The following is a 27,757-nucleotide window of genomic DNA, read 5'->3' as shown; positions in this document are numbered from 1 at the left end:
TGATCTTCCAGCCTCACGAGTACGCGTAAGGTGGGACAGAATGGAGTAGCGTGTGTCGATTAGCCGAGACGCTTCACCTGCTGCGTGTCGTCGAGGTGTTCGGGAAACAGCGGAACGGTCTTCTCCGAGCACATCCGAGACGAGAGCAGCTGGGTTCGGCTCGAGTGCCGACACACTTTCAGTTTTCCAGTGTGTATGATGATGCTGGATTAATGACGTTATGGATAAATGGATGAGCACGGTGAGGAAATGTTCACCATTTTGTGCGTCGTGTATAGACTGTAGAATACTCTGCTCTGTGATGTGGTGAGCTTTATATTCCGGCTCCGTTCACGTGTATTGATTCGGCCTACACTTTTATCCAGCGAGACAGAACATAAACACATCACTCGGGAGTTGAGGATTTTGTTAATGATAATTTTTTTTTTCCCCCCCCGTTCCGTTTTTTGTTTTTGTTTTTTAAACGGTTTCCTAATCAGACCAGAGAGAGAGCGAACGAAATGAAAAATCTACAACGTCAAATGTGAAATCTCCCACGTGTCCGAATCGTCTCTCGACCCCGTAGCCGGTCTGTACGCGGTGCCGAGCCGCGTCCGGATAAATCGCTCACGTAAACGCGTGTGTGATCGATCGATCGGCCGAGACGGAGTACCTGCGACAGAAGCGGATCCGTTTCAAGAAGTAGAGCCGCTGAATTACCGCCCGGTTTTTCCTCCTCGGCGACAGTGATTTTTTTCAAGTTTTCGGTTCAGTCCCGTGAGACACTTTGCTTTGCTGGGATACCACGGGGTCGGGGGTTTGATTCTCACCTCCGCTCTGTGTGCGTGGAGTTTACATGTTCTCCCCACGCTTCGGGGGTTTCCTTCAGGTACTCCGGTTTCCTCCCCCCGGTCCAAAGACGTGCGTTGTAGGTTGATTGGCCAGTGTGCGTATAATTGTGCCCTGTGATGGATTGACACCCCGTCCAGGGGTGGGTGGATTTAGCACCTAAAATGGCTTTATACACAGCAACATCATTAGCTGCTAACTGTTCTACTCTGGCTTACTGGTGGTCAGATAAACAGCTTGAGCTGTTGCCATGGTGATTAAGTAATGTTGTAATGTCATGTCACTGGAGGAGTGTGTGTGTGTGTCTAATATATATATATATATATATATATATATATATATATATATATATATATATATATATATATATATATATATATATATATATATATATAAATATATAAGCACATGTGCTATGCTTTGGCAGTATCTTTCCTGAGCATGCGAGTTATGCTTGTATATAAAACATTCTTAAATTGAATGGAATTGAATTACGAGAGGACGGCTGGCTGACTCAGGGCTACACAATGTCTGCTTTCATCTTCATACCTGTGTATATTGGGAATTTAGTGCCCCAGAGACAGAAACACACACACACACAGCTCAGCGAGGCCTGACTCCGCTCCGTCATGTAGCTTCACAGCTTCTTCAGTCTGGTTCTATTCACGGTTCCTCATAAATAACTGATGTTCTCTTTGTTCACGCCCTCAGAGGGCTCTAATCCGGGAACGTGCCGCTGATTCTCCCCCGAAACGGATAAAAACCCCGAACGGTAGAGGACGATTAGGGTTCAGAGCAGCAGCCCTGGTGCCGCGCGACGTCTCGCTCGTGAACCATTATTGCGTCGTCGGCCTTTTGCGTCCCTCACCTGTCAGGCTGTAAAAACGGAAATGAGACTCTTAACCAGTCACCGAGTCAGGTTTCTTCTCTGCACTGGGATCAGACGCTGAAAACGAGTGGTTCCGTGTCGGGAGAGTTTTGGGATGAGTCACAGGACTCGCACGCACGGACACGGAAAGTATTCCGGTCCAAATTACGCAGGCTGAGTTTTAGCCACGAGCTCAAGTCGTATAAATCCTCCATAATTTGCTGCATCTATTATACACTGCACTGCAGACACCGCGGTTTCATTTCCACGCTGTGTGTCCCGAGTTTAAAACCCAGCTGAGAAACACAGAGATCACACCGAATAACTCCACAATGCACTTTCTTCAGAGTACTGCACCGGTATTTACCATCCTTATCACATGCAACAACTCTCTTATAACTCTAATCACTAGTGCTTGCTTTGAACAAAAATTATTTTTTTCATAATTCTTGTTTAATTAAAAAAAAATAAAGTAATTGAAATAAATAAATATTTTTCTTTGCTAAATATTGTTTTTTACTTATTATTATTAATTATTTATTATTTATTATTATTATTATTATTATTATTCTTAATTATTTATTGTTATTTATTATTATTTATTATTATTATTATTAATTATTATTATTATTATTTATTGTTATTTATTATTGTTATTATTATTATTATTATTATTATTATTATTAATAATAATTATTATTATAGTAAGACGTACTGTGCATTTTGTAGAAACGTTCATTTTTCCTCATTCTTTCTAAACTCTAGTGTTAAAATCTTGCTAAATAAATGCAATCAGCGATGAATTTTTATTATCTTATCACTGAAATAATTCTCAGCAGTTGGAATCAGTTTTTGTTTTATGTAGCAGAGGTTTTATTTTTCCTCATTCTTGTTTTAAAAATAAATAAATAAGAAAAACGTGCTTTAAACCATTTTTAACCATTAAACTATGCCGCTGCTACTACTGCTACTTCGTTCTATTTATTTGTTTGTTTGTTTGTTTGTTTGTCTGTATACGTGTTTGTTTATGTTCGGTAACCTACTTATGCTGATTCGGAGAGTCGTGGGAGATATTATGCCACGTCACCTACACCTCATCTGCAGTAATAAAAACACACAGAGACGAACCGAGACCTGAAGCTAATTTCAGAAAGAGAAAATAAATCCACATTTTCAAGGACTGACGCATTTTAAAATAAATAAATAAATAAAATAAATACGTCTCTGCCGCTTACCTTATATAAGACTCCTCTGGGAGGTTGTTATGGGAATTGCGGGTTTTTTTTTTAGTCACTATTTGAGTGTTTGATGGGTTATTTATTTTCATCCTGGCATCAGTAACTGAACATTCATCTCCATTCATTGGAATCTGATCTCTGAAGTCTGATTGTTGCTCTGGAGAAATAAAGCAGGTGTGAACTGTCCAGGTCGTACCTCGTCGGACATTACAGAACGAAGCGGTTGGGCTCTACAGAACTTTGACCCGTCTGTGCTTTCGATTGACACAGGTACGACCCGCCCCCCGCGCGACGGAGAGGTTCCCGGAGTCGATTATAACTTCCTCTCGGTGGAGGACTTCCTGAAGCTCGAGCAGAGCGGGACGCTTCTGGAGATCGGCTCTTACGAAGGTAAACGGCTCACTCGAGCGTTTCTGTCTTTTTATAGCGTTTCCTTTCCGTTCCGTCTCGCACCCGGATGTTCCCCGCAGGGTGGACCGTCGGGCGGAGGCGGTTCCACACAGAACCCCTTTAGGAGGCTTCGTTACCAAGAACTTGTTGTTGTTGATGTAATTATCTGATAGCTTTCATTCAAGCACACATCGTGCTGGCGGATCTTAAACCCGTTCGTACACGCATCTTAAATTAGTTTATCCGCTTGAGAACTTTATTTAAACACAGAGTGTCCAGAGCATGTGAGCTGGGTTTACTGGACAAGCCATGGACATTTCACACAGTTCCTCAGTCTCTCTCTCTCTTTCTCCCTCTCTCTCTCTCTCTCTCTCTCTCTCACAGTCTTTCCATCACTCCCTCTCTCTTTCTCTCTCTCTCTCTCTCTCTCTCTCTCTCTCTCTCTCTCTCTCTCTCTCACAGTCTTTCCATCACTCCCTCTCTCTTTCTCTCTTTCTCACGGTCTTTCAATCTCTCCCACTCTCTCTTTCTTTCTCAGTCTTTCCATCTCTCCCGCTCTCCCTCTGTCTTTCCGTCTCTCCCTCTGTCTTTCCGTCTCTCCCGCTGTCCGTCTCTTTCCGTCTCTCCCTCTGTCTTTCCGTCTCTCCCGCTCTCCCTCTCTTTCCGTCTCTCCCTCTGTCTTTCCGTCTCTCCCTCTGTCTTTCCGTCTCTCCCGCTGTCCGTCTCTTTCCGTCTCTCCCTCTGTCTTTCCGTCTCTCCCGCTCTCCCTCTCTTTCCGTCTCTCCCTCTGTCTTTCCATCTCTCCCGCTCTCCCTCTGTCTTTCCATCTCTCCCGCTCTCCCTCTGTCTTTCCGTCTCTCCCGCTCTCCCTCTGTCTTTCCGTCTCTCCCTCTGTCTTTCCGTCTCTCCCGCTCTCCCTCTGTCTTTCCGTCTCTCCCTCTGTCTTTCCGTCTCTCCCGCTCTCCCTCTGTCTTTCCGTCTCTCCCTCTGTCTTTCCGTCTCTCCCGCTCTCCCTCTGTCTTTCCGTCTCTCCCTCTGTCTTTCCGTCTCTCCCGCGCTCCCTCTGTCTTTCCGTCTCTCCCTCTCTCCCTCTCTTTCCGTCTCTCTCCCACTCTCCCTCTGTCTTTCCGTCTCTCCCGCTCTCCCTCTGTCTTTCCGTCTCTCCCTCTGTCTTTCCATCTGTCTTTCCGTCTCTCCCGCTCTCCCTCTGTCTTTCCGTCTCTCCCTCTGTCTTTCCATCTGTCTTTCCGTCTCTCCCTCTGTCTTTCCATCTGTCTTTCCGTCTCTCCCGCTCTCCCTCTGTCTTTCCGTCTCTCCCTCTCTCCGTCTGTCTTTCCGTCTCTCCCTCTGTCTTTCCATCTCTCCCTCTCTCCCTCTCTCTTTCCGTCTCTCCCGCTCTCCCTCTCATTCTGTCTCTCCCTCTCTCTTTCCATCTCTCCCCGTCACGGTTTTGTTTTTTCAACAACAAAGAAAACCTGACCCGACTGAACAGCCCAATTATAATTGTCCAATTTTAACAAAAACAACAACACCAATAATAATGATTATAATTTAGATTTATATTTTTTGGCTTACTAATGAGGAGGCAGAATTCAAAGCAAGTCTATGACCAGATAAAGGTTTCCACTGGTGAGGCTATGAAGCTAGGCAATTTAGCATTAGCAGTTTAGCATTGTGCAAGCTAGCATCACCTCAATCTCCTTTATCCAGGATCAGATATCCAGAATCAGTATCAGGCCTTTAAATGCTACATTAGACATCTGATACCGGTCTGATTCTGTAACAAGATAACATGCTTTTTATTTCCACGTTAAAAAAAAAAAAAAAATTATACAGTGATGTTGTCTCTATCTTATTTAGATTTGTTTTAATTTATTATTTCATTCAGTGAAGCTTTGTTTACGAATTGATTTTTATTATATATTTAAAAGAAATAAGTGTGTCATCTTTTTAAAAATGGACAAAAGGACACCGGAGCTAAAAGCAGCCGAAGCTCCATCTGCAGTCTGAATCACTTTCTTCCTCAGCACACAGTTTAATGTCACTCCAGGTCGCCGCCTCTTCTTCCACAAATCACCAGAAGCACTCTCCTCAGGCTCTAGACCCTGCCATGACGCCTTTCCTCGATTACACTCACCTCCGCTGTCCTCATACACACACACGCGCACACACACGCACACATACACGCGCGCTCCTCTCTCCTCCTCGAATCAATCCTGATATGCCCTTGTTGCCTAGGTAACTACTATGGTACACCCAAACCGCCGAGCCAGCCCGCCGCTGCTAAAGTGATTGGCGGAGAGGCGTCGCCCAACGAGGAGACCACACCCCGTCGCTCCAAGTCCTACAATGAGATGCAGAATGCTGGAATAGCCCCCGCCGACACAGAGGATGAGGATGAGCTTCCTGAAATGAACAGTAGCTTCACAGGTGAAGCGTGTGTGAGAGTGTGTGTGTGTGTGCGCGAGAGAGTGTTGGCAGGCAGGATGGGAGACAAAAGAGCGCCATCTGGCTGTCGTGGCCGGTATCGGTGCTTTTTAATAGAAAGCAACCAGATGTGGATATTGGAAATTGGTTATTTTGATACTTTTAATTTTAATTCTTAATATTTTAACACTGGTTAAATCGTGGCAGTTTATTCAGTTCATTTTAGTTCAATCTGAGTCCATTTGGTTTAATGAAATGGTGTGTGTGCGCATGCTATAAAGAAATCAGTGTCTGCTCTGGCTCTTGACTCTAACCTCAGCACTGGAGACGTGCTTGTTGATTTCGTGTGTGTGTGTGTTTGACAGTTACACACAGACACGTAGGTGTTAGGTATGTGTAAACGGCTTTGGATCACCCCAGATGGGTCAGGAAGTGAGGGGGTGGAGCTGTTAACCGAGATCCACCCCCAGGGCCTGATGGAGCTGAACTGAGAAAACACTCGAGCAGAATTGAGTCTATAATCAGGGAGTCTTTCTACATGTGTGTGTGTGTGAGGGCTACACTCGAACCTGGTTTGGTCTGAGCTTCACCCCCTGTGTGTGTAGGAGACTCGAGTGAACCGGACGAACACCCCTCAGTCCACCCCTTCGCCCCATCTCACCAGCTCAACAGCGTCCCAACGGCAACCACGGAGAGCACGCAGAACACGCACACGCACCCCAGCCACCCCACGGACGAGGACCCGCTGGGACCTCTTCCCGAAAACTGGGAGATGGCTTACACCGAGAACGGCGAGGTCTACTTCATAGAGTAAGGAAGAAATCATCCCATCTGAAAACATGCTAACGTCGATGCTGTAGCTTTCATACCGTGTTTACATTTTTATCCAGTGTTTTATTAAAAATCAGATTATTTATTGATTTATTTATTTATTTTACTTTAATAATAGAAAAGGCTTTTTAAACCCAGTTGCTACGAGGACCGGCGTTATCCTCTTTTAGTTAATAATCAGCTTCAGGGTGACTCGAGCTAATCTTAAATGCTAAATACGAACCTAATGATGCTGAGGGAAATGTTTATTAGTGATGAATAAACACGGCGTCACTCTGCGCAGCCGGAGAGACGGTTACGACGTGTGAGCGAGACGTCGTGTCAGAACTGAAGAATCTAAAAACAATGATTAAAATATGATTAATTCCGCCGCTCTAGTGGAAATTCTGCAGTAATGAAAATCACTAATGTGTTTTTAATATACTGCATCACGTTCGGCCCATATAATGCAGCCATGAGTGATAATTAAACTCTTTAACGAGGATGATTTATTAATGACACTCTATTACACCAATAATTAAACTGTAGCATAAGTAGCAGATGGAAATAGTCCCCCCCCCCCCCCCCCCTAATTTACTCGTGACAGAATGAAGCTTATCCTGCAGAAACCACTCGTTTGGGGGAAACAGTTCCACTTGAACTAACAGCTAGGGTTTGATGATTTGAAAATGTTTTGATTCGGAAATAAATCGACTCGCAGCCGTTAACTTAATTATCTTTTCAAATGTCAACTTAAACCTCATATTGAAATATTCTTAAACCCAAATATATTATAAAAGTAATATATTTCGACAGTTTCCAAATGTTTTATTGATGCACGTCGATACATATAATAATTCTTACCTCTTAGAGGTCGACCGATTATACAGGTTAGACCGATAGCGAAGTCGGGCGGTACCTACCTAGCCGATAACCGATTTCAAACTGACACCGAGTAAAATAACGCTGAACTTTATTAGGAAAATAAACCCTACTGACTGCACCATGAAAATGTACTGTACTTTTTTTAATGCAATACATGTATATAAATATTAATGTATTAACTGTAAATAAGACAAAATAAAAGGGGGGGGGGGATGTCCTAAATGAATAAAAACACTGCAAATAACGCAACAAAATTTGGTCAGTTCTTATCAAATTTCGTACCAAGATTCGGCCTCTGGAGGCCGCTCTCGTACTGTATAATGACAGCCGACCCTTCTCAGTCGTTAAATCCTTCAGTCGCTAAAGGATTTAACTCTTATGTAAGACCCCATTTGTTTATTTCTCCAGTTAATCAGTCAGTCTGTCCGTCTGTCTGTCCGGTTTCATTGTGGTAGTACGCCAAATATTAAAACTTTTACAAGTCAGGCTCTCAAAATATGATTTCATGGAAATATTTCAAACAAATAAAGAAAAATGCTGTTCTTCTGTCTGCTCTTATGAATAAAATGTCACTTTGAATAAAAATAAAAAATGGAAGATTTTGAGGGAAAAAAACGAAACCCGTGTGAGAGTCGGGCTTGAAGCAGCACGAGTAAGTGGTATAGATTTCCATTCCCGCTTAGAAAAACTATATTTCGTCCCCTTATAGCAGTACTAAAGGACAATCTCTTGGGGGGGGGTGTATTTCTGAGTTATTACATCATCCGAAGAATAGTCTGGATTGCACATGCTTTTATTTATGTCTGTCTGTCTGTCTATCTCCTGTCTGTCTATCTCTCTCCGTCTGCCTGTCAGTCTATCTGAGATTTAAAAACAATTGTTTGACTGTCTTTAAAAATACAAACAGATTTACGCTAGTATACTAATACTAAACGGGGTAAAACGATCGAAACAGATTATTTATATATTGTGTCTTAGGTGTTACAGTAGTACAGATGGAAAATATTCATCCGTCCATTTTCCAACCCATCGCACGGCACAATATCACACACACACACATATACTACGGAAAATTTGGAAATGCCAATCAGCTTACAACGCATGCCTTAGGAGTGAGGAAGGAAACCGGAGTACCCAGTGAAACCCCCCGAAGCTAGGGGAGAACGTGCATATCCGCACACACAGGGCAGAGGCGGGATTCGATCCCCCAGCCCCGGAGGTGTGAGGTAAACGTGCTAACCCGTAAGCCTCCGTTCACCCTGGAAAACATCCACAAATCTGTGACCGTGCCAGTTTGCCTGCTGTGGACGGCTTTACACGTTCTGATAATTATTCGTTTAGTCGATAGACGTGATATCGGGCTGGCAGGACGTCGTCGTGTGACGTGTCTAAAACTCACGTGTTTTCTCGTATGTTTCGCGTTTCAGCCACAACACGAAGACCACATCATGGATCGACCCTCGGTGCCTGGACAAGCCCCAGAAACCCCTGGAGGAGTGTGACGATGATGGTACGGGCACGTCCTTTCATTTTCATTCTCGGCGTCGTGTGTGTGCTTTGTTGATGTCGGTTTTGCATCCTGCATACACGCGTATGTTTGTCACACACCCACACTTAGATTAGAGACAGCTGTCCTGTGTGTGAGAGACTTTTCATCCGAGAAGATTTCTCTTTTCGTTTAAAAATAACACAGATACTGGAAGTCATATAAACTAAATCTATAGCTGATGTGTGTATCAAATTAACCGAATTAGATTATATTTCCTGCATGGAATCTCATTCAGTGTGTGTGTGTGTGTGTGTGACAGAGAGAGAGAATATACCATACATACATGCATGCATTGCTGCAGTAGGTGGCACTGTTGCACTATAGTATCATTTTTCACACTGCCGTAATCCTGTTACACACACACACACACACACACACACACACACACTTAAAATCCTTTAGGACAGACTGGATTAGTCACGTTACCCAACACAAATTCTGCCCTCTTCCTCTTCAGCCTGTCTGTCTTAATCTCTCTCCCTCTCTCTCACTCACACACACACACACACACACACACAATCTTGCAATACTTAAAGTGCAGCTTTCTGGTGAAGACGATTTCGTTTTTCAGCACACACTGAATAAAACGATTCACAGAAGCCCCGGTGTTTTCAGCACCATCTACATTTCCTGGCTCTCAGGGAGCCATTTTTCCTCGTTAAGACATCGACAGGATCAGATTGGATATGCAAATGTGAAGAAGACAGTAATCCAAAAGCAATACAACGTCGACCTTGAATAAATAGACCTCGCAAAATAATTAGCACTGATCAGCTGAATCAGGAAAGCTTCTGCAGGAAGAGCAGAGATGGGTGAGCGAGTAGATCCGAACGAATCGTTTAACTGAACCGACTCGGATGGCTCGAGTCACAACAACTCTGTGCTGTAATCTCAGTCCTAAGAGGAGATGATTCTGAGTCCGCGAAATGATTTCGAACGAACGGACCTTTTAAAGGACTCCTCGAACTCACTGACTCGGCTGGTTTACCGAGTGACAGACGAGCGAGTCTTGGTCGTTACTAAAATGATTCACTGACTCAAGGATGTTTATTTTTTTATTTAAATTTTTTTTAAAAAGCACCAAATAACATAAACCTACTCAAAATCTCTGATCATAGAGTCAGTTATGGATGAGCTTCGGGTTTGCACGTTTAAATTTCCTGGCTTGCTAAATGATTTCGATTAATCGACTCATGATTCTGATTCGTTCGTCTTGGTGACTCGTTCAGAAACACAGAACCGTTCACAAGCGAATCGTGTCGAACCACGCTCGTTCGGACATAAACCTCCAAAAAAAAAAAAACAACGTGTCCTAGATCACCACTGTAATCCTCGGACACGTTCTTATTACGTCTTTCTAATACTCGCGCCTGCGATCACGTGTTTGACGTTACACTTGCGACCGCAGAGGCTTATACGATTCAGGCGCGCGGTTAATCCAGCCGTCCGTCACGATCTCGTTCCTCTCCCGCTCCTGACAGATTCACATGGAGGAAACGGTAATGCCTCGACTCCTGTTTGACATAAAGTCTCTCCTGTCTGTTTTACACGTGTAGAAGACTGCACACCGATACGACGTACGTGTTACCGGTTGCGCGTCAGGATATTAAGGGCGATTCCATGCTAATGTCTACATTACGACATGTTATAATCACTCGTGTCTCTAGTCACGCTCTTACTTCCTGGTTCAGTTATTTAACGCAGTGATTTACGACATGCGTAACTGTGCAATCTCAACAGCAGGCAGATCTGTAACATGCAACCGAGTGCAAAAGTTTGCGCACCCCAAGATATTCATACTAAAGGGTGGAAGGAAAAGAAAAAAAAAAACGACAACCCCTGAATCTCTCTTTTTGAATGTAATGTAAATAATAATGCATCCTTGTATCATCTGATATCTGTCTCCAGCCTCCTAGCAGCTCTGAGAATAATATTCGCCCCCACGATGACGTCGCTCGCCTTCTTAACTTTCAACCGCGTTTCATTTTATCGTACATCCCTCCAACCGGAAACTGTCGGACGCAAACTTTTGCACTCGGCTGTACGTTTAATACTGTCCCCCCGTTCTTGGTCTATAAAATTCACAGCGTTCTTTTATAAACATTTCAACACTCTTGTATGTCTTGTGATGTCACGTCTATAACCTCCATAAACCGCCGTATGTCTACAATATATAAATGGCCGTCTGTCTTTTGCTGTTTCCTGAAAGGTCACGTGACCAGACATGTCTCAGTGGCGCTGAGACTGTTTACAGAGACGATACGGTTTCCTAGCCATAATGCTGGAATTATGCCCTTATTGCATTTCCTATAAGATTTCATTCCTAACTTTGTTTAATTTGCTTCGGGAAGGATTTATCTTCTGGATCGATCCGGGGGTTCTTCCTCGCGAGGTTCTGACTTTTTGCTTCGAGTGTAAAGATGTCCAACCGAAGGTTTGAATAAGACGATTGTTTAGCATATTTTCCGGAATCGTAGAAGGTCAGCGTTTTAAGAGCCTCGATTCTCACTACTCGGAGAAGAGAAACAAACGTTTTTGTATGTTGATTTGTTGTATAAATTGCATGAACGTAGCATTATTATCGATCTGGATTGTTAAAATGTAATCATCCCTTCAGTGGACATGGGCATTGATCTAAAAGCCCTGTTTTTAATGATTTTTCTGCACTTAAAAGGCTGATTTAAAAAATAATAATAATAATAATTCTCCATATTGAAAAACGTTGATGTAGTCCACATCCAGATGTTTCTCGAGCCGACTTAAAGATTTCCGGTAATATTAACAGCTTCCTGGAATTCCGTCGGTTAACGAGCTCGTGTTTATCGACCGCTTACTTTAAAAACGAACCGTTTCTTCACGTGCCGAGGATCGGCCTTTTAAGAAGACTCATCCGCTTAATTTCCTCCAGACTTGGACATCTTTTATTTATTTATGTACGCGTTTATTTATTTATTTTTCTTCCATTAACTTGCCGTAGTCTTGACTTTTAAATGCTCAATTATTTTTAACCCTTTAAATAACGGTATTTTGAGAAGCTGTTATGATTTCAGACGAAGCCGTATTTAATGTCCCGTTACCTCGTTTGGATATCGTAAGACGTTTTTTTTTTAAAAAAAAAAAAAAAAGAGAGAGAAAGTTGTAATAAAAAGAATCTTGAAGTATATTTTCAAGAGGTTGATTTATTTATTTATTTATTTATTTATTTATTTGTTTATTTTCTTCAGTCTGAGGTGTAGAAGAAAGGGGGGGTGGGGTAAGGGGTGGAGCTGTGGGGTGGGCGGGGCCTTTTAAGATGGCTGGCTTTAATGCGCGCGATTTCGTTCCTTCCCTGGTTAAAAATAAGCAGATGACGACATTACGCTGATGCAGAATTTATAACGGTGTATAATTTGCAGCACCTGCTGGAGGGGAAATACATCTTATAGTCTGGAAAATCTTTTATTTATTTATTTATTTATTTTTAATGTTATTGGACCAAAATAATGGCCTCTTGCAACAGCTGCAGCAGTTTATATTATATTAAGAAGAAACTCTTCCTTTTTTTTATTTATTTATTTTTTTTATGCTAATGAACAAATCCACAGTTGGGCATCTTTAACTTCACACTGCGCTGACTAATGATTCGCACATTCTCACTGTGGCTTCTCTCTCTCTCTCTCTCTCTCTCTCTCTCTCTCTCTCTCTCTCCCTCCTTTTTTCCCCTTTCTGCCTTGCTCTTGAGAAGAAGGAGTTCATACTGAGGAACTGGACAATGATCTAGGTAGGCCACGGGTCTTTGGGGAAACATTCAACTGTTTTTTTTTTTTTTTTTTTTTTTTTTTTGCTCTCCTGTGTCTATTTATAGCCATTAGGAAATGAGTCACAGTGCTGATCTCGGATCAGTATCCGAGCACAGGTGTATCGTGTGCGTGACGCAACTCTGTATTAACATCCACCGCGTTTCTGCTTCTCTTTATTTGCTTTTCACGTTCAAGCCAAATAACATACATTATTCATCAGCGTTCTCGCACCCAAAGCGGAGTTCATAATCAGCCTCTCGGAGTCGGAGCGTTTCCGTGCGCACGCGTACGATCGGCACGCTCCGGAACGATGCAATCGTTCATGCCGAGGCGCGTTCCTCATATCAGGAAGTCTTAACGGCATGCGCCGGCCCCTGTCTGAAACACAAAACCCCCGCAGCTCAGCAGTGAAACATCTCGGGCAGCGCTGGAAATGGCTTTCCACGTAGTTAGCATCGGCCCCGGCGCCTCCGCTGCGTCCGATGCTGAGGCGGAAGGCTGAGGCCAATAGATATTGATCTGCAAAATTGGAAACATTAGCCAGACAGCACCAGGACACGATGTGACAGGCCTTTAGAGGCACAAACTGGATCAGAGCAGAACGTGAACGGTTTAATAAAAGCAAAAGCTTGTCGCTTGGGTCTCTGTGCGACAGAAATGTGAGGTGTGGGGGGTGGAGACCTGCACATCATTTTAAAGTGCTGCGCTTTTTTCTCTCTCCCTAGAACGAGACGCTACAGTCGAATCCAAACACTAGTCCCTACGTAATTAGTTCTTCATCCGATCCAACCCGCGGCGCTCTGCAAATTGAAGTCATGATCTTCTGGTTCAGAGCTCAGTTTATTACTACGGGCCTCCAAGTAATTGTTACTTCTTCATCCGAACGGAATGTCTTGATCACATGTTGCATTCGTGATAAAGCCATAAAATATTCGCTTAAGCTTAACGAATCGAACGATTCCGAGATTCACGATCGATCTGCCCAGTAATCGCAATCAACTGAACTAAATTCAGTCGGATAAATAAATGCGAATCGGGTCATTATGTGCAATGTAACAACTTGTTTTGACAAAGCAGCAAGAGCAATAATAATAATAATAATAATAATAATAATAATAATAATAATAAAAGAGTTACTAATACAGCAGGCTGTGTTCCTCTCACATGCCATAACGGCACGATTCACTATAATAAACACCATAAATAGTAGTCAGTTATAAATAAAGACCAGCGTGAAGTCCAAAGTGTGACACAATCCTTTTTTTTTTTTTTTTTTTTTTTTTTTTTTTAATAGAGCTATTATGGATCACAAACTAATCAGTAAATAATTCACACAGATAAAAATGATGACATTTACACGCTCTGTACTATTTCTGCCCAGCGACCTTTATTCTCGACTCAGGTGTGTAAGAGACGCCATGAGTGAGTCATTACAAAGCCTCCATGTCCATTTCTAGAAGCCAAACAGGGGGAAAAAGAGCACCGTTTAGAACCCAGACCCCCCCCCCCCCCCCCCCCCCCCCAAATACACACACACGGCTTTAAGATGAATATTTCATGAAAAATGACGTCATTCATTCGGTAAATGTAAAATTCCGCCATTAGGGGACTGTGTCTGCCAGCACCACGCCGGTTGTGCCTTCGTCGGTGGATGTTTCACGGATGTGCACTTCTGTTCGTTAATATGTTTGGCGACAGTGTCGTGTGAGATGTGCTTGCCTTGTTTTCTGTTCAAATCCATCGCAATTCTGAAAGGCTATCTAAAATGTGTGTATATATAATTATGATTAGTGTGTATGTGTGTGTATATACATTTATATATAGTGTTTGTGTGTGTATTATATATATTGTGTGTATATGTATATATTTATATATAGTGTTTGTGTGTGTGTATTTTATTTATATTTATATATATATATATATATATATATATATATATATATATATATATATATATATATATATATATATATAAATTAAGTATGAAGAATGATGATAAAAAGTGGTTATTTCCCCTGTGTATGCAGATGTTTGGGACACCCTGTAGAGTTCTTTAAATGATTAATGGTTCTTATCTTCCTAAATGTGTTCTACTTTAAACACCGTCAGGTATTACATTAGAACCATTAAGCGTTCTTCCAGAGTGAAATGCCGAGATTTTACAATCCTGTGTAGTTATTTTTATGGTATTGACATTTTCATATATTTTCATAAAACTCAAATTATTCCTTAAATCTTTTTTCTTTTCTTTCTTTCTTTTTTTTTTTTTTAATATAAATAATACACACGCAGTCAGGTCGGTAAAGCCGCGGCCGTAAAAGGGTTCTTTTAAAAGCTCTTTAAAAACGATGATTTTAAAGATTTTCTCCCCGAAGTTCTTTTTAAAGCTCTATCGAACGTGTTTTTCGTGTTTAAGAAAAATATGATCTTTCGAGCGTGTGTTTCTTTGCAGCGTGTCGAGAATTTGCATTTAAATGAAATCTGTATTATAAATACATGCATTGTTACTCTGTACCATGTATACAAGTGTGTGTGTGTGTGTGAGGGGGGGGGGTGTGCCATTAAGAGCTCGGTGTCCGAGTCATTTCAGCAGAGTAAATTGTTAAACAATGCATGAAGGAATTGGACACAGTGATGCAGTGATGTCGCTCGTGATTGTGCTGCAGCTGGAGCAGATTTAATACACTGCGTGAACTGCACAGTGCTTCAGTTCTCCTCAACTTTTCAGTAAACGAATAAACAAACAAGCCCAAGATACGAGAGCGTAAACGCCGGGGCAGGTGAAGGGCGGGAAAAACGCAAGCAGACACCCTCCGAGGAACTAAATCTCCTGAAGACTGTTAATTGTTCGCAATTAGTGTCGACTGACATTTATGGATTCATTAGACCAGAGCAGCAGTCAGGCTAATTTGTTATCACGCTGCCAGCGAGAGGTAACGACTTTGGTTTGGCCGCAAAAGAAAATTGATACGTCCACCGGCCAATTAAGAGGCGACGGAATTAAGACGCCGGTTCCCCAGAGCAGGACCCGCGACGTTCCACGGGACCTGGAGGTTATGCTAATTAAGTGCTTGCGAATTCCGCCGCAACAGCGAAAGGGAAGCTACGCACAGAGGCGTAACAGCACGCGAGCCTTATGTATAATTCAATACCGGTGGTTTTAGTATTCATCACTCACAGGAGTGGTGTTATTGCGCTTTGTAGCAGTGAATATTAAAGCACAGTTCAGTTTGTGCTTTCAATCAGGTGCGCTATAGTGAGTCAGCGTTAGAGAGATTTACAGCAAAACACACACTGACAGGCAAGACTACCAAATAAGTACCGCTTAGGCGGCGGGGGAGGGGCTAGAAACCCACTGTTTTTATTCATTAAAACAAGCTGAGATTTTATCAGATGAATAATAAGAAGAATTCCTTAGATTTATATCGTGCTTTTCTAGGCACTCAAAGTGCTTTACATTGGTGGGGGGGTAGGTATCCTCAACCACCACCATTGTGTAGCATCCACCTGGATGATGATGCGACAGCAGCCATAGTGCGCCAGGACACCCACCACACACCAGCTGTTAGTGGAGAGGAGAGTTGAGAGATGGGGATTATTTGGGGGCCGTGATGGAATTTCACCAGGACTACTCTTCTACGAGAGGTGTCCTGGGGACCTCCAGGACCTCGGTTTAACGTCTCCTCCGAAAGACGTTTTACAGTATAGAGTCCCCGTCACTATACCGGGGCATTGGGCCCCACGAGACCACAGGTTGAGCGCCCCCTGCTGGCCGCACTAATACCACTTCCAGCAGCAACCTTAGTTTTCCTCCCAGGAGGTCTCCCATCCAGGTACTGGCCAGGTTCAACCCTGCTTAGCTTCAGTGGGAAACCAAGTGAGAGCTACAGGGAGATATGGCGAAGTTTAATCTTTAAATAAAACAGGAACTCAGTCGTAGTGGACTCAGGATTGTTGTGTGGTTCTGTGTGATAGCTTGTGTTTCTTTCCTCATCCTGGCATGAAAAAGTTATTATTTTTTTAACACTAGTTGAGGGAAGGAGGAATAATGTTCATTCATTAGTAGCAGCAGTGGAGCTCATTACCTCTTTTTTCCCCCCTTCTTCTTCTCTGCAGAGTTGCCCACCGGCTGGGAAAGGATCGACGATCCAGTGTACGGGGTTTATTACGTAGAGTAAGTAATGAAATAAGTCCACTCACAGTACACGTCTGGTTCCCTCGGGGTTTATTCCTTTGCTTTAATTGTGGTATAAAACCTCACACAGAAACCCAGACCTGTGTGTTTGTCTGAATACGTTATGCGTAAACATGAGTACACGGTAGGTATTTTTCACCGTGGTTCAGTGTCTCAGAGGAGCAGAGCTTCCTGTGGCTTTTCTGACTGGTAATTCTGGAAAGTAAGCTGGGAATCTCGGTTCTGGTGCGCATTTTTTCACCCCATGATGCCACTTTGCTGTGATATGATGCTGTTTTCTGCAATCCAAGGCCTAATTTAGTAAATCACACAGACGTGCAGTGCTGTATATGGATAAACAGAGCTCTTGGGTATATCATGTCCAGTGTGAATGGTGGGAAAACTGATCACAGAGAAAATGGAGATGCTTTACAACTTAATTAGGGGTGTGTGTGTGTGTGTGTCCTTACAAGATGATATGACTAAATCTCACACACCTTCACCAAAACTGACAAGCACAGAGGCCACACCTCCTTCACTCAGCCTGACCAGCACAGACCACGCCTCCTTAACTGAGACTGACCAGTAGAGGCCACGCCTCCTTCACTGAGACGGACCAGTACAGAGGCCACGCCTCCTTCACTGAGACTGACCAGCACAGAGGCCACGCCTCCTTCACTGAGACTGACCAGCACAGACCACGCCTCCTTCACTGAGACTGACCAGCACAGACCACGCCTCCTTCACTGAGACTGACCAGCACAGACCACGCCTCCTTCACTGGAACTGACCAGCACAGAGGCCACACCTCCTTCACTGAGACTGACCAGCACAGACCACGCCTCCTTCACTGAGACTGACCAGTACAGAGGCCACACCTCCTTCACTGAGACTGACCAGCACAGACCACGCCTCCTTCACTGAGACTGACCAGCACAGAGGCCACGCCTCCTTCACTGAGACTGCCCAGCACAGAGGCCACGCCTCCTTCACTGAGACTGACCAGCACAGAGGCCACGCCTCCTTCACTGAGACTGACCAGCATGATCCTATTTTATTCAGTTACATTGTTGCTGTTGTATCATAAATAATCTACACAATATTTGAATTGGTGAATGTTTACACCCCAAGTTTGCATAAATTACTCCTCTCTAATGTTCGATCTCATGTTTCTCTCTCTCTCTCTGTCTCTCTCTCTCTCTCTCTCTCTCTCCCCCCATCACTCTCTCTCTGTCAGTCACATCAACAGAAAGACGCAGTATGAGAATCCCATACTGGAAGCGAAGAGGAAGAAGCAGTTGGAGCAGTCGCAGCCTGCAGAAGGTGAGCATTGTGTCCAAAATTCATTCTTTCTTTTCTGATTTTCTAGAATCCTCCATGTCCATCACCCCGAACGGTAGGCCGTCACGCTGGTGTGTGAAAATATCTTGAATATAATTTCAAATCTAATGATATTTAGCCTCCCTTTAGAAAAAAAAAAAAAAAATATATATATATATATATATATATATATATATATATATATATATATATATATATATATATATATATATATATATATATATACACGTGTGTGTGTGTATATGTATATATGTATTTTTTTTTTTTTAATTATTATTATTTTTTTTTTATACACATTTCAAGCTTTTATTGTTCTACTGACGGATCATTTTACCTCTTCCTAGGAATAAAAGACCAGTTGTTTGTGCCCCGAGAAGATATTTAGTCTCGGAGTGGACTAAAAACTTTTATATTTCTCTGCTTCGTAATCCTCACTCGATCAGTGTGCGCTGTGTGTTCACTGCACCGCGTAGCATGCCTACATTCTAGACTCCTGTTAAATGCTGATTTCAGTGCTTGCCCTCTTCTCCTTCATATACAACATCATATGGATGTTCCATCGTGTTACATTTGACAGCTCTTTCCTTGTTCAGTCCATATTTTCTATCCCTGATGTGTGTGTGTGTGTGTGTGTGTATATTTTTTTTCATGTAAAGGCAAGCGCTTGTGTTTAAATGTGGTAGTCTATAGGAAACGGAAAATCAATTTAAGCAGCCGCGTAACCCGACTCTGAATACGAGTAACTTTTCCTGTGTAAATGCTAACATTGCCGACTCGGAATATATCTGGTCCGAGTGAGGTTCCCGTCTGTTGGTGGATGGGGTACTAAGGGACAACTTGAAAAGACTGGCTACAGTCAGTAATTACACAGCGTACAATGTGACCATTATGGCCACTAGATCGGTCCGTATACTACGTGCAAGCTTATCGTGCAGGACGGACGTGACGCTATGAAAGCGCCCTCCTGTTCTTTCGCATCAAGAGCGTATCATGCGAGTTGTCCCTGCCCTATTTTGCATTTAACATACCCTGTGAAAGGCCCCACTTTAAATGCAGGCTTGTCCTCATGGGATTTGGCTCAGGCCCCGTTTCCAGCCTTCCAAACAGCACCTTCATTATCACACCACCTTTCCTCTCACACACACCCCCTCCCCCTCCTCCTCCTCTCTCTTTCTTTCTTTGGCACATATTTTTGGAAATTTCATTCTGCTATCGATTGCTGTAGTGCTGAGATTGCACCAGAAATCAGCGGGGGTGTTGCATAGTCACTGACGGCCATCTTGGCTCTAAGTCATCCACTTGCAGTGATTAGCATAAGACGATGAGTACGACTGTGGTAAGACAGACGGATCTTAATCTTTCAGAGTGGATAGAAGAGAACGCTTCAAGAGCACCGCTAGCCAGCTACGCCTCCATTCACCAGGAGATGCCCAGAAGCCCAGACCCTCCTTTTCCCCAAGTAGAGGCCAAACGTATGTGATTTGTCTTCGCCAATAAGGCTGCACCATAACTCTCAATATCAATCTCAGCTCACTTTTACTCGTCTTCCCCCCCCCTCACCTTTTTTTCTTTCCCCCCTTCCCCTGAGCCGGTATCCGAGCGAGAAACCGTTTCAGTACGCCACGTACGGATCATTGTGTCTCGCTCTCTTTTTCTCTCCCTCTTCTCAGCTCTCTTTCTCTTGTTCTTGTTCTCCCTTGTGTGCTTTGAAAACCCTCCAATTTATATCAATTATTAGGCTTTGTAAATGACACACAGTTAACACATTCAGGCTAAGATAATAGGATAATGGCTCTCTCGCCCAGCGCTTCTGACGGGGTCTTTCGGCTCTTTCACGGCATCCAATGGCTTCGGCGTAGGTGTAACGTGGTCATTGGTCATGACTGATAGACCGACACGGAGCCTGTAAAAGTGTCCTAGCTTCATTTTTCCGTTTAACAGATGACATTTGGGTCTATTTTTAAGTTATTTTTAGGGAACGTACACACACACACACACACACACACGCACAGATTTTTCAAACGTGGAAATTGTTATTCGACCCCATCCGATTTTGGATAGCAAGGAGGTGTTACTCTCATTTCTCTCAGACTTCTATCAGAAGTATTGAAACTGCACCTTGCTAGCATGTCATGGGCTAATACAGTGTCGAGGCTGATGGATCAAAACTGAAGCTGTTAGCTTAATAAATTTGTATAAAAGTGCGCATGACGTAATAAATATGCTCGTATGCCAGCTCCACAAACGACACGCCTATTTAGCAAAATCTGAAAGGAAATAAATAAATAAATAAATCCACCATTTGGATTAGCAATTCTCTTTTTAGTTCGATTTCTTTGTTTTGGCAAACATTAGTCTGATAGAAGCTAAGCAGATATATTTATGTATGTATGTATGTATGTATGTATTTATTCATTTATTTATTTATTTATTTATTTAAAGCAGCACATTCTAGCCGTTAGCGATTTTAGCATTATGCTAAAATTTTAGATGAATTGCGTAGCCGGTGTGCAGAGAATCTTCACTCGTCTCGCTCGCATTAAATAGTTCGAGATGTAATTATTCCACACGAGTCAGTGCAGAGATGGTCATTGGAACATGTCGATCTGTGGATCTCTCTCTTTCTCTCTCTCGTTCCCTGTGTGATGTCGCTCACGGCAGGTGTGGATAAGCCAATCACACATCTCCATCAGCCTGCGCTCGCTGCCTCCTGCTTCCTTGTGCACTCTTCTTGGGTTCTGCTTAGCTGAGATGCCAATTTCTTGCTGTACCAGGGTCACTTTCTGTCAACTAGATCCTGTATCTAGAATTAAGATACAGCTTTATAATGCATCAAATATTTGTAGGTTGTACAGAATGTATAAACAAGGTCTGTAGTGTTTATACAGTAGTTTTTTTGTTTTTTAAAAAAAAAAATTTAATATACAGGTGCTTCATTTAGCCAACCGTCCTCAGTTATTCATGCTTATCGTTTACTTTTTGGCAGGAGTGAAGCCTTTCTTCACACGGAACCCGGCCGAGCTGAAGGGAACCTTCATTAACACTAAGCTGAAGAAGAGCCGCCGCGGTTTTGGTTTCACGGTGGTCGGGGGAGACGAGCCGGACGAGTTCCTCCAGATTAAGAGTCTGGTGTTGGACGGCCCGGCCGCCCTGGACGGCAAGATGGAGACAGGTGAGCCGTTTCTCCCGGTTTGACGGTTTCAGAGCATGGGGTAAGAATGCCAATCGCGCCTGACTTTCATCTCCTTATTTGATTGGTGCGATTTTGAAGGGATCTAGTGCTTAATCGTGACGGTGATTTTATGGACTAAGCAGCTGATTGGATAGAAAAAGCCGCTTGCTTTGTAAGAAGAGTCTACAATCCTCTCTCGTTTCCCACCCCCATGATTTGTGAACTCGTGACGTCAAATTAAACACGAGGTAATGATGCGAAATGAGCCAACCCCCGAAGTTTTCTTTCCTCGCCTGTTCAGTGGTGACGGCCGTTTCGACAAACAAATTCTGGCAGTTTCTTCGCATGTATTATTTCATGAACGTGTTCCACTTTAAGCGTCTTTCAGTGAAATACTGGTCTCATTAACGTCGCTGTTGTTCTCATAATAGACTCGTTTAGAACGTTTAGAAAACCGCGAGCCTTTTCAATATGGTGACATTAACGGAGAGAGAAATCATAAACCATTGCGTGTTTCCATGACGATATTCCGTAGAGGTACAAGACGACGTAATGGAAAGAGAGGCAGGCGGAAAACCCAGTCATGGGTTGCGTCCCAAACCACATAAACCGTATGTTGAAATGGCGTGCCGCTGCAGGCGACCGTAGTCACGCTAACCGCGTCTTTGCTTGGTAACCATCTTTCCATCTTTCTCCTCAGGTGACGTAATCGTCAGCGTAAATGACACTTGCGTCCTGGGCTACACGCATGCACAGGTGGTGAAGATCTTCCAGTCCATTCCTATCGGTTCCATGGTAGACCTGGAGCTGTGCCGAGGCTACCCGCTGCCCTTTGACCCCGACGACCCCAACACCAGCCTGGTGACCTCGGTGGCCATCGTGGACAAGGAGCCTATCATCGTCAATGGCCAAGAAAGCTACGACTCGCCATCCAGTCACGGCAGCCATAACGGCACCGTCAGCGAACCTCCTCGGCCCTTAAGCCCCGCCCACGAGCCCACCCCCGACGGTTCACAGGAGCAGCGTTTCGCCGGCGATGCCGTGACCCTGGCGTCGTCCATCGCCACGCAGCCCGAACTGATCACGGTGCACATGGAGAAAGGAGACAAGGGCTTCGGCTTCACCATCGCAGACAGCCCTGGGGGCGGCGGCCAGCGTGTCAAGCAGATCGTGGATTACCCACGATGCCGAGGGCTCAGGGAAGGCGATATCATCGTGGAGGTGAACAAGAGGAACGTGCAGAATCTTACTCACAACCAGGTGGTGGATCTGCTCAGCAAGTGCCCTAAAGGCAGCGAAGTCACCATGCTGGTCCAGAGAGGTGAGTGCACGCGATTCCTTACGAGCTTTAATTGGAATGGAGTGGAAGGAAAAGCAGGAAGTGAAGGGAGGAAAGATAAACAGAAGGGGAGGAATGAAAGAAAAGTGAGGAGGGTAGGAAGGAAGGAAGCAGGAAGGGAAGGACAGAAGGAAAGGAAAAGGAAGGAAGGGAAAGTATAGCAGGGAGGGTAGGAAGGAAAGGAGGAAGGACAGAATAGCAGGAAAGGAAGGAAGGAAGTAAGGAGGGAAGGGATGGAAGGACAGAATAGCAGGATGAGAAGGAAGTAAGGAGGGAAGGAAAACATAAGCAGGAAGCGAAAAAAGCAGGAATGGAAAAATGACAGAAGGGAAGGAATGAAGTAGGAAGGTCGGAAAGAAAGGCAGAAGCTAAGGAAGGATTAAAGGAAAGAAAATCATGCAGGAAAGATAAACTAACAAACTAAAGCATGGAAAAGAAAACCAAAGAGAGAGGAAAGAGGGAAAAGATCAAAGGAAAGAAAAGCAGGAAAAGACATAAGGAGAGCAGCAAAGAAAGGAAGAACGTCACAACGTAAACAGAAAAATGAGTAAAACTGAGAGGAATGAAACCCGGGAGGAAAGGGCAGCTGGACAGAATGCACAAGAAGAATGGATGGAAAGAAAAGAAAGGCTGTTGTAGCACTGCAGGTGAAAAAGGAGAGTGTGATCGTGTAAGGGTGATGAACTGATTGTAGAAAAGAGAGAGAGACTCTGATGGCCAGACCGTCGGTTCGGAGTGAAATGCTTCATGAGTACGGAGTCTGTCAGTCCCGCCCCCTGCTGGAGACCCCCCCCCTTGCTCCCTCACTTCCTCTCTCTCCCTCTCTCTCTCTCTCTCTCTCTCTCCAGCGGTCGGGTCTCGTCGTGTACAATAGACTGCACCAACACGTAGCGTTTTCTATAATCGGTTATATAGAGTTTTGGCTAACGCGTTACGTTAATGTTCTCTTTATCCACAGCGTTAATTGATATGAACAAAGCATGACCTTTTCAGAATGAACGGCACACAATTAATGTTCAAGTAATTAACATTTGCACTGATCGGTGCTTTTCGAACGTTAAGTTATAATAAACAACCGCGTGATGTGGAATACTCATTTCATCCATGACTAAAAAGCAGTGCGGGGGAATCTGCGTAAATGTACTTCAGATGTTTTACTAAATAAGTTATGAACCGTGCCACTAAAACCACACCGACGAGGTTTCAGATGATGAGGAGCTTCCTCCATAGAAGTCCCTGTGAAGTAGCTGTTACTATAGAAACGTATTACTTTCTGACCAATCAGATTGGAGAATTCAGCAGCGCTGCGGTATAATGCGTTTTGTCGTACTGTGTCAGCAAAGAGTAACGTAATCGTATGTGAGGAAATATGAGAGATGTAAGCTTGTTCTTATTGACTGAGAACAGTCGGTAGGATGCATATTTCATAGAGGACTCGATACTGGGAGTCGGGCGTTATGAGAGGATAGATGACGTCGCACGGGCCGGGAGCATATTCCGATTCGAGGATTTTTGTCCAGCGGTCGTTTTGTATAAAATATCTGCTGCATAATGAAATGGAAACGTTTCTTTTCAAAGCAACCCGATAACGTGTTCGCGCTTTCCACGTGCTTATTACACCGTCATGGCTGATTTAGATCTGAAACTGTGAAGGGAGGGGGGCGAGCGTGCGTCAAACCTTTCTACCGATCGTTCCGTCCGTACGTACGTCGGAGCGCGAGAGCATGTATGAATGTGCTTGCCCACGTGTGCGCTCACACCTACGTCGTTCAGACCTGAAATACGCCGAGCGGTGACGAGCCCGCTCTCGAGTGGCGTCTGAAAGGAAGTGCTGCCGGATTAGTCACTGAAAACACCAAGGCCACCAGGAAACGTTCTTTTAAAGAACCTCGAGTTTACGTCACCAGCACTCTCTAAACTGTTTTTTTATTTAGGCCGAGTGCTTTTAAGAGCAAACAGTCGGGTCACAACTGTACGTTTGGGGTTTCTTCTTCCTATCGGCCGTAAAAAGCAGCACGCGGCGCTTCCAGCGTCTTGAAGCCGTGCGTAGGAGAAGCGCCCGTCGATTTTTGTTCCCGCGACGCGAATCGTCCTTCGGTGACCCGGCGCTCGAAGCACGTCCGTGGAGCACACGTCGGAGACGCTTTAGTAGCAGCGACGTGCTGTACAGTGTTGGTGTGTGATGCAGAGAGGGAGAGAAAATGCCCTCTGTGCCCTTGAGCTGAGATTTTGATGGACTCTGATCTCAGACCTGGGAGAGTTATTCATATACTTTGAGCGCAGTGGTGAACCAGGCTCGCTCTCTGAATCTCAGTCGAGCTGTTTATGCAACGGATGATTCAGGGTTCATACGAAATGATATGTGCCCAGTTTTAAACACGTACACGTTGTTCCCCATTATACATGGACATAATGAGAAACAAAAGCATTGCACTGGTTAAATTTTCCATTTTTATATTTTAGCCCTTGACTCGAAGCACACCAGCAGGTGCCTTCTACACGTTTCAAGTACACTGAGGGGGGGGGGGGAGTATTCAGACACTTTTGTTTTTGCTGTTTAATACTCCCAGTGCTTATATCCACTTCAGATTTTCACACCGAACGTTCTTTGACTTTGTATGTATAAATATACACAGTAAGTATGCGTTCAGACTCATGAAAAGAGATGTGTTTACGAAACCACAGATTTCTTTTTGGACACTATATTAAGAATATATGTGAAATTTAGATCGGAATAAATCAAGATCTTGATCTAAATGCTGCAAAAAAAAAAAAAATGTTGCCCTTGAAGATTTCACACAGGAAGTAGTGAAAGGTGAACATGAAGGAGCTTCGTAAAATGAGGCGGGACAACATTATTAAACAACACTCGAACGGTGGGGAGAAACCTACAGCGCCAAAGCGAAGATCGTAAACATCCCTGTAAGTACAACTTTTTCGATGATATTCTGGTGGAAAGTTCATGGAAGCGCAACTAATCATCCCCGGTCAGGTGCGCCACGCACGATTTCACATTCGGCTCTCGGGCTAAAGATAAGGAAAGTAAGAGAGAAACCAGCAGTCGCTCGAAGAGAGTCGCAGGACGACCTGAAAGCAGCAGGAACAACGGTCACGGAGAGCAGAATAAGCAACGAAGTGCACCACAATCATCTCCGGATCTACACCTCACACAGAAATCCTCACAGAGATGTACATCTGCCGATCTGAGATCACTGATATCGCTGTCGTCTAGAATTCCCGATAGACGAGATGTCTGATCCGAGATCACTGATATCGCTGTCGTCTAGAATTCCTGACAGACGTGATGTCTGATCCGAGATCACTGATATCACTGTCGTCTAGAATTCCCGATAGACGTGATGTCTGATCCGAGATCACTGATATCGCTGTCGTCTAGAATTCCCGACAGACGAGATGTCTGATCTGAGATCACTGATATCACTGTCGTCTAGAACTCCCGACAGACGTGATGTCTGATCTGAGATCACTGATATCGCCGTCATCTAGAACTCCCGACAGACGAGATGTCTGATCTGAGATCACTGATATCGCTGTCGTCTAGAATTCCCGATAGACGAGATGTCTGATCTGAGATCACTGATATCGCTGTCGTCTAGAATTCCTGACAGACGTGATGTCTGATCCGTGATCACTGATATCGCTGTCGTCTAGAATTCCCGATAGACGAGATGTCTGATCTGAGATCACTGATATCGCTATCGTCTAGAATTCACGACAGACGTGATGTCTGATCTGAGATCACTGATATCGCTGTCATCTAGAACTCCCGACAGACGTCATGTCTGATCTGAGATCACTGATATCGCTGTCATCTAGAACTCCCGACAGACGTCATGTCTGATCTGAGATCACTGATATCACGGTCGTCTAGAATTCCCGAAAGACATCATGTCTGATCTGAGATCAGTGCTTGAATGATGTTCAGCATGACACCTCCTGGTGGGAGGATCTGCCCGATCTGCTCTCATTACTCCCTGCGCTCGGCTTGACCTTAATTATAGCTCCCTGTGTCCGTCAGCAGAGTTTGTCCCCCACGCACACGCGCGCACACTGTACTCATCTGAACACTTCAGCCGTAGCAGACGCCTGCTTCTCCATTCACTGCGCGTTAGGTGCGATGACATTTAGACCCAATCCTTGGCGCCATCTCTGAAAACCAAATTAGCAACCAACCAGAATCTCTCGGGAGGAACGTGACCGAGAACGGGAAGGCGTAGGAGTGATTTTTGACAAGATTATACAGCACCTTTATCGCGAGGAAAGGCGAGAGCGCCTAAAAGAGTCATTCAGTTGTTAAATCGGAGCTTTTTATAGCCGCGATTCTTTTAGAAGCGCAACACTGACTCTTCTGTTTTACTTAAAATTCACACACACACACACGGAGAGGTTCAAGTTCCAAAATGAGTTTCAGGCTTTACGAGCATGCTGAGCTTGCATCCTCAGAGACCAGAACAGGTGTGTCTGTGTATACGAGTGTGTTTATGTTTAGAGGAATGGAAAAGACCAAGCGCATCATGCTTTTACCAATAATGGCTGCTCTCTGGCTCCCAGATGAAGCCTCCTAATTGGTAGCCATGCAACAATCTTTTTCTGTGTGTGTGTGTGTGTACGTGTGCGTGTCAGGCTTCCTACGATGGTAAGCTTCACTGATAAGGTCTAAGTTGTTTTAATTGGTCCCCAGTGAGAACCATGGCTTCAGGACAAGGCCTGTATGATCCATCTGGTCTAGGTTTCCTAAACTCGCTCTTACTCGAGTCAGTCAGCGGTGACGTCTGCGTACGTTTCTCATCCGCCGTAAAGATCCGCTGCATGCAACCCGACTACCTTCATTAACTTGAACTTAATCAGGACAGACGTAAGTACAGTGTGTGTGTGTGTGTGGGCGTATCTTTTCAAAGTCCAGTATGCCTCGCTGATCTTACTCCATTTTTAGAAT

General features: G+C 44.0%; 1 protein-coding gene across 8 annotated transcripts in view; it reads left to right on the top strand.

Annotated features, from left to right (window-relative positions):
• Positions 1-27,757, top strand: part of magi1b (membrane associated guanylate kinase, WW and PDZ domain containing 1b) — a 149,216-nt gene that overhangs the window by 88,536 nt on the left and 32,923 nt on the right. For 6 of the 8 annotated variants that reach the window (XM_053673894.1, XM_053673899.1, XM_053673893.1 and 3 more), the window contains 10 exons: positions 3,205-3,324; positions 5,563-5,754; positions 6,357-6,561; positions 8,874-8,956; positions 12,720-12,755; positions 16,891-16,948; positions 18,186-18,271; positions 19,654-19,761; positions 21,276-21,461; positions 22,162-22,782. In XM_053673894.1, coding sequence (XP_053529869.1) covers positions 3,205-3,324; positions 5,563-5,754; positions 6,357-6,561; positions 8,874-8,956; positions 12,720-12,755; positions 16,891-16,948; positions 18,186-18,271; positions 19,654-19,761; positions 21,276-21,461; positions 22,162-22,782 — 1,695 coding nt within the window. The remainder of the gene's footprint in view (positions 1-3,204; positions 3,325-5,562; positions 5,755-6,356; positions 6,562-8,873; positions 8,957-12,719; positions 12,756-16,890; positions 16,949-18,185; positions 18,272-19,653; positions 19,762-21,275; positions 21,462-22,161; positions 22,783-27,757) is intronic. The other 2 variants (XM_053673898.1, XM_017450268.3) reach the window with 2 other exon arrangements.

This window comes from Ictalurus punctatus, chromosome 21, assembly GCF_001660625.3.
Source record: "Ictalurus punctatus breed USDA103 chromosome 21, Coco_2.0, whole genome shotgun sequence".
Taxonomy (NCBI): domain Eukaryota; kingdom Metazoa; phylum Chordata; class Actinopteri; order Siluriformes; family Ictaluridae; genus Ictalurus; species Ictalurus punctatus.
Note: the sequence above shows the minus strand (reverse complement) of the source record. Positions and strands in the feature narration are given on the sequence as shown.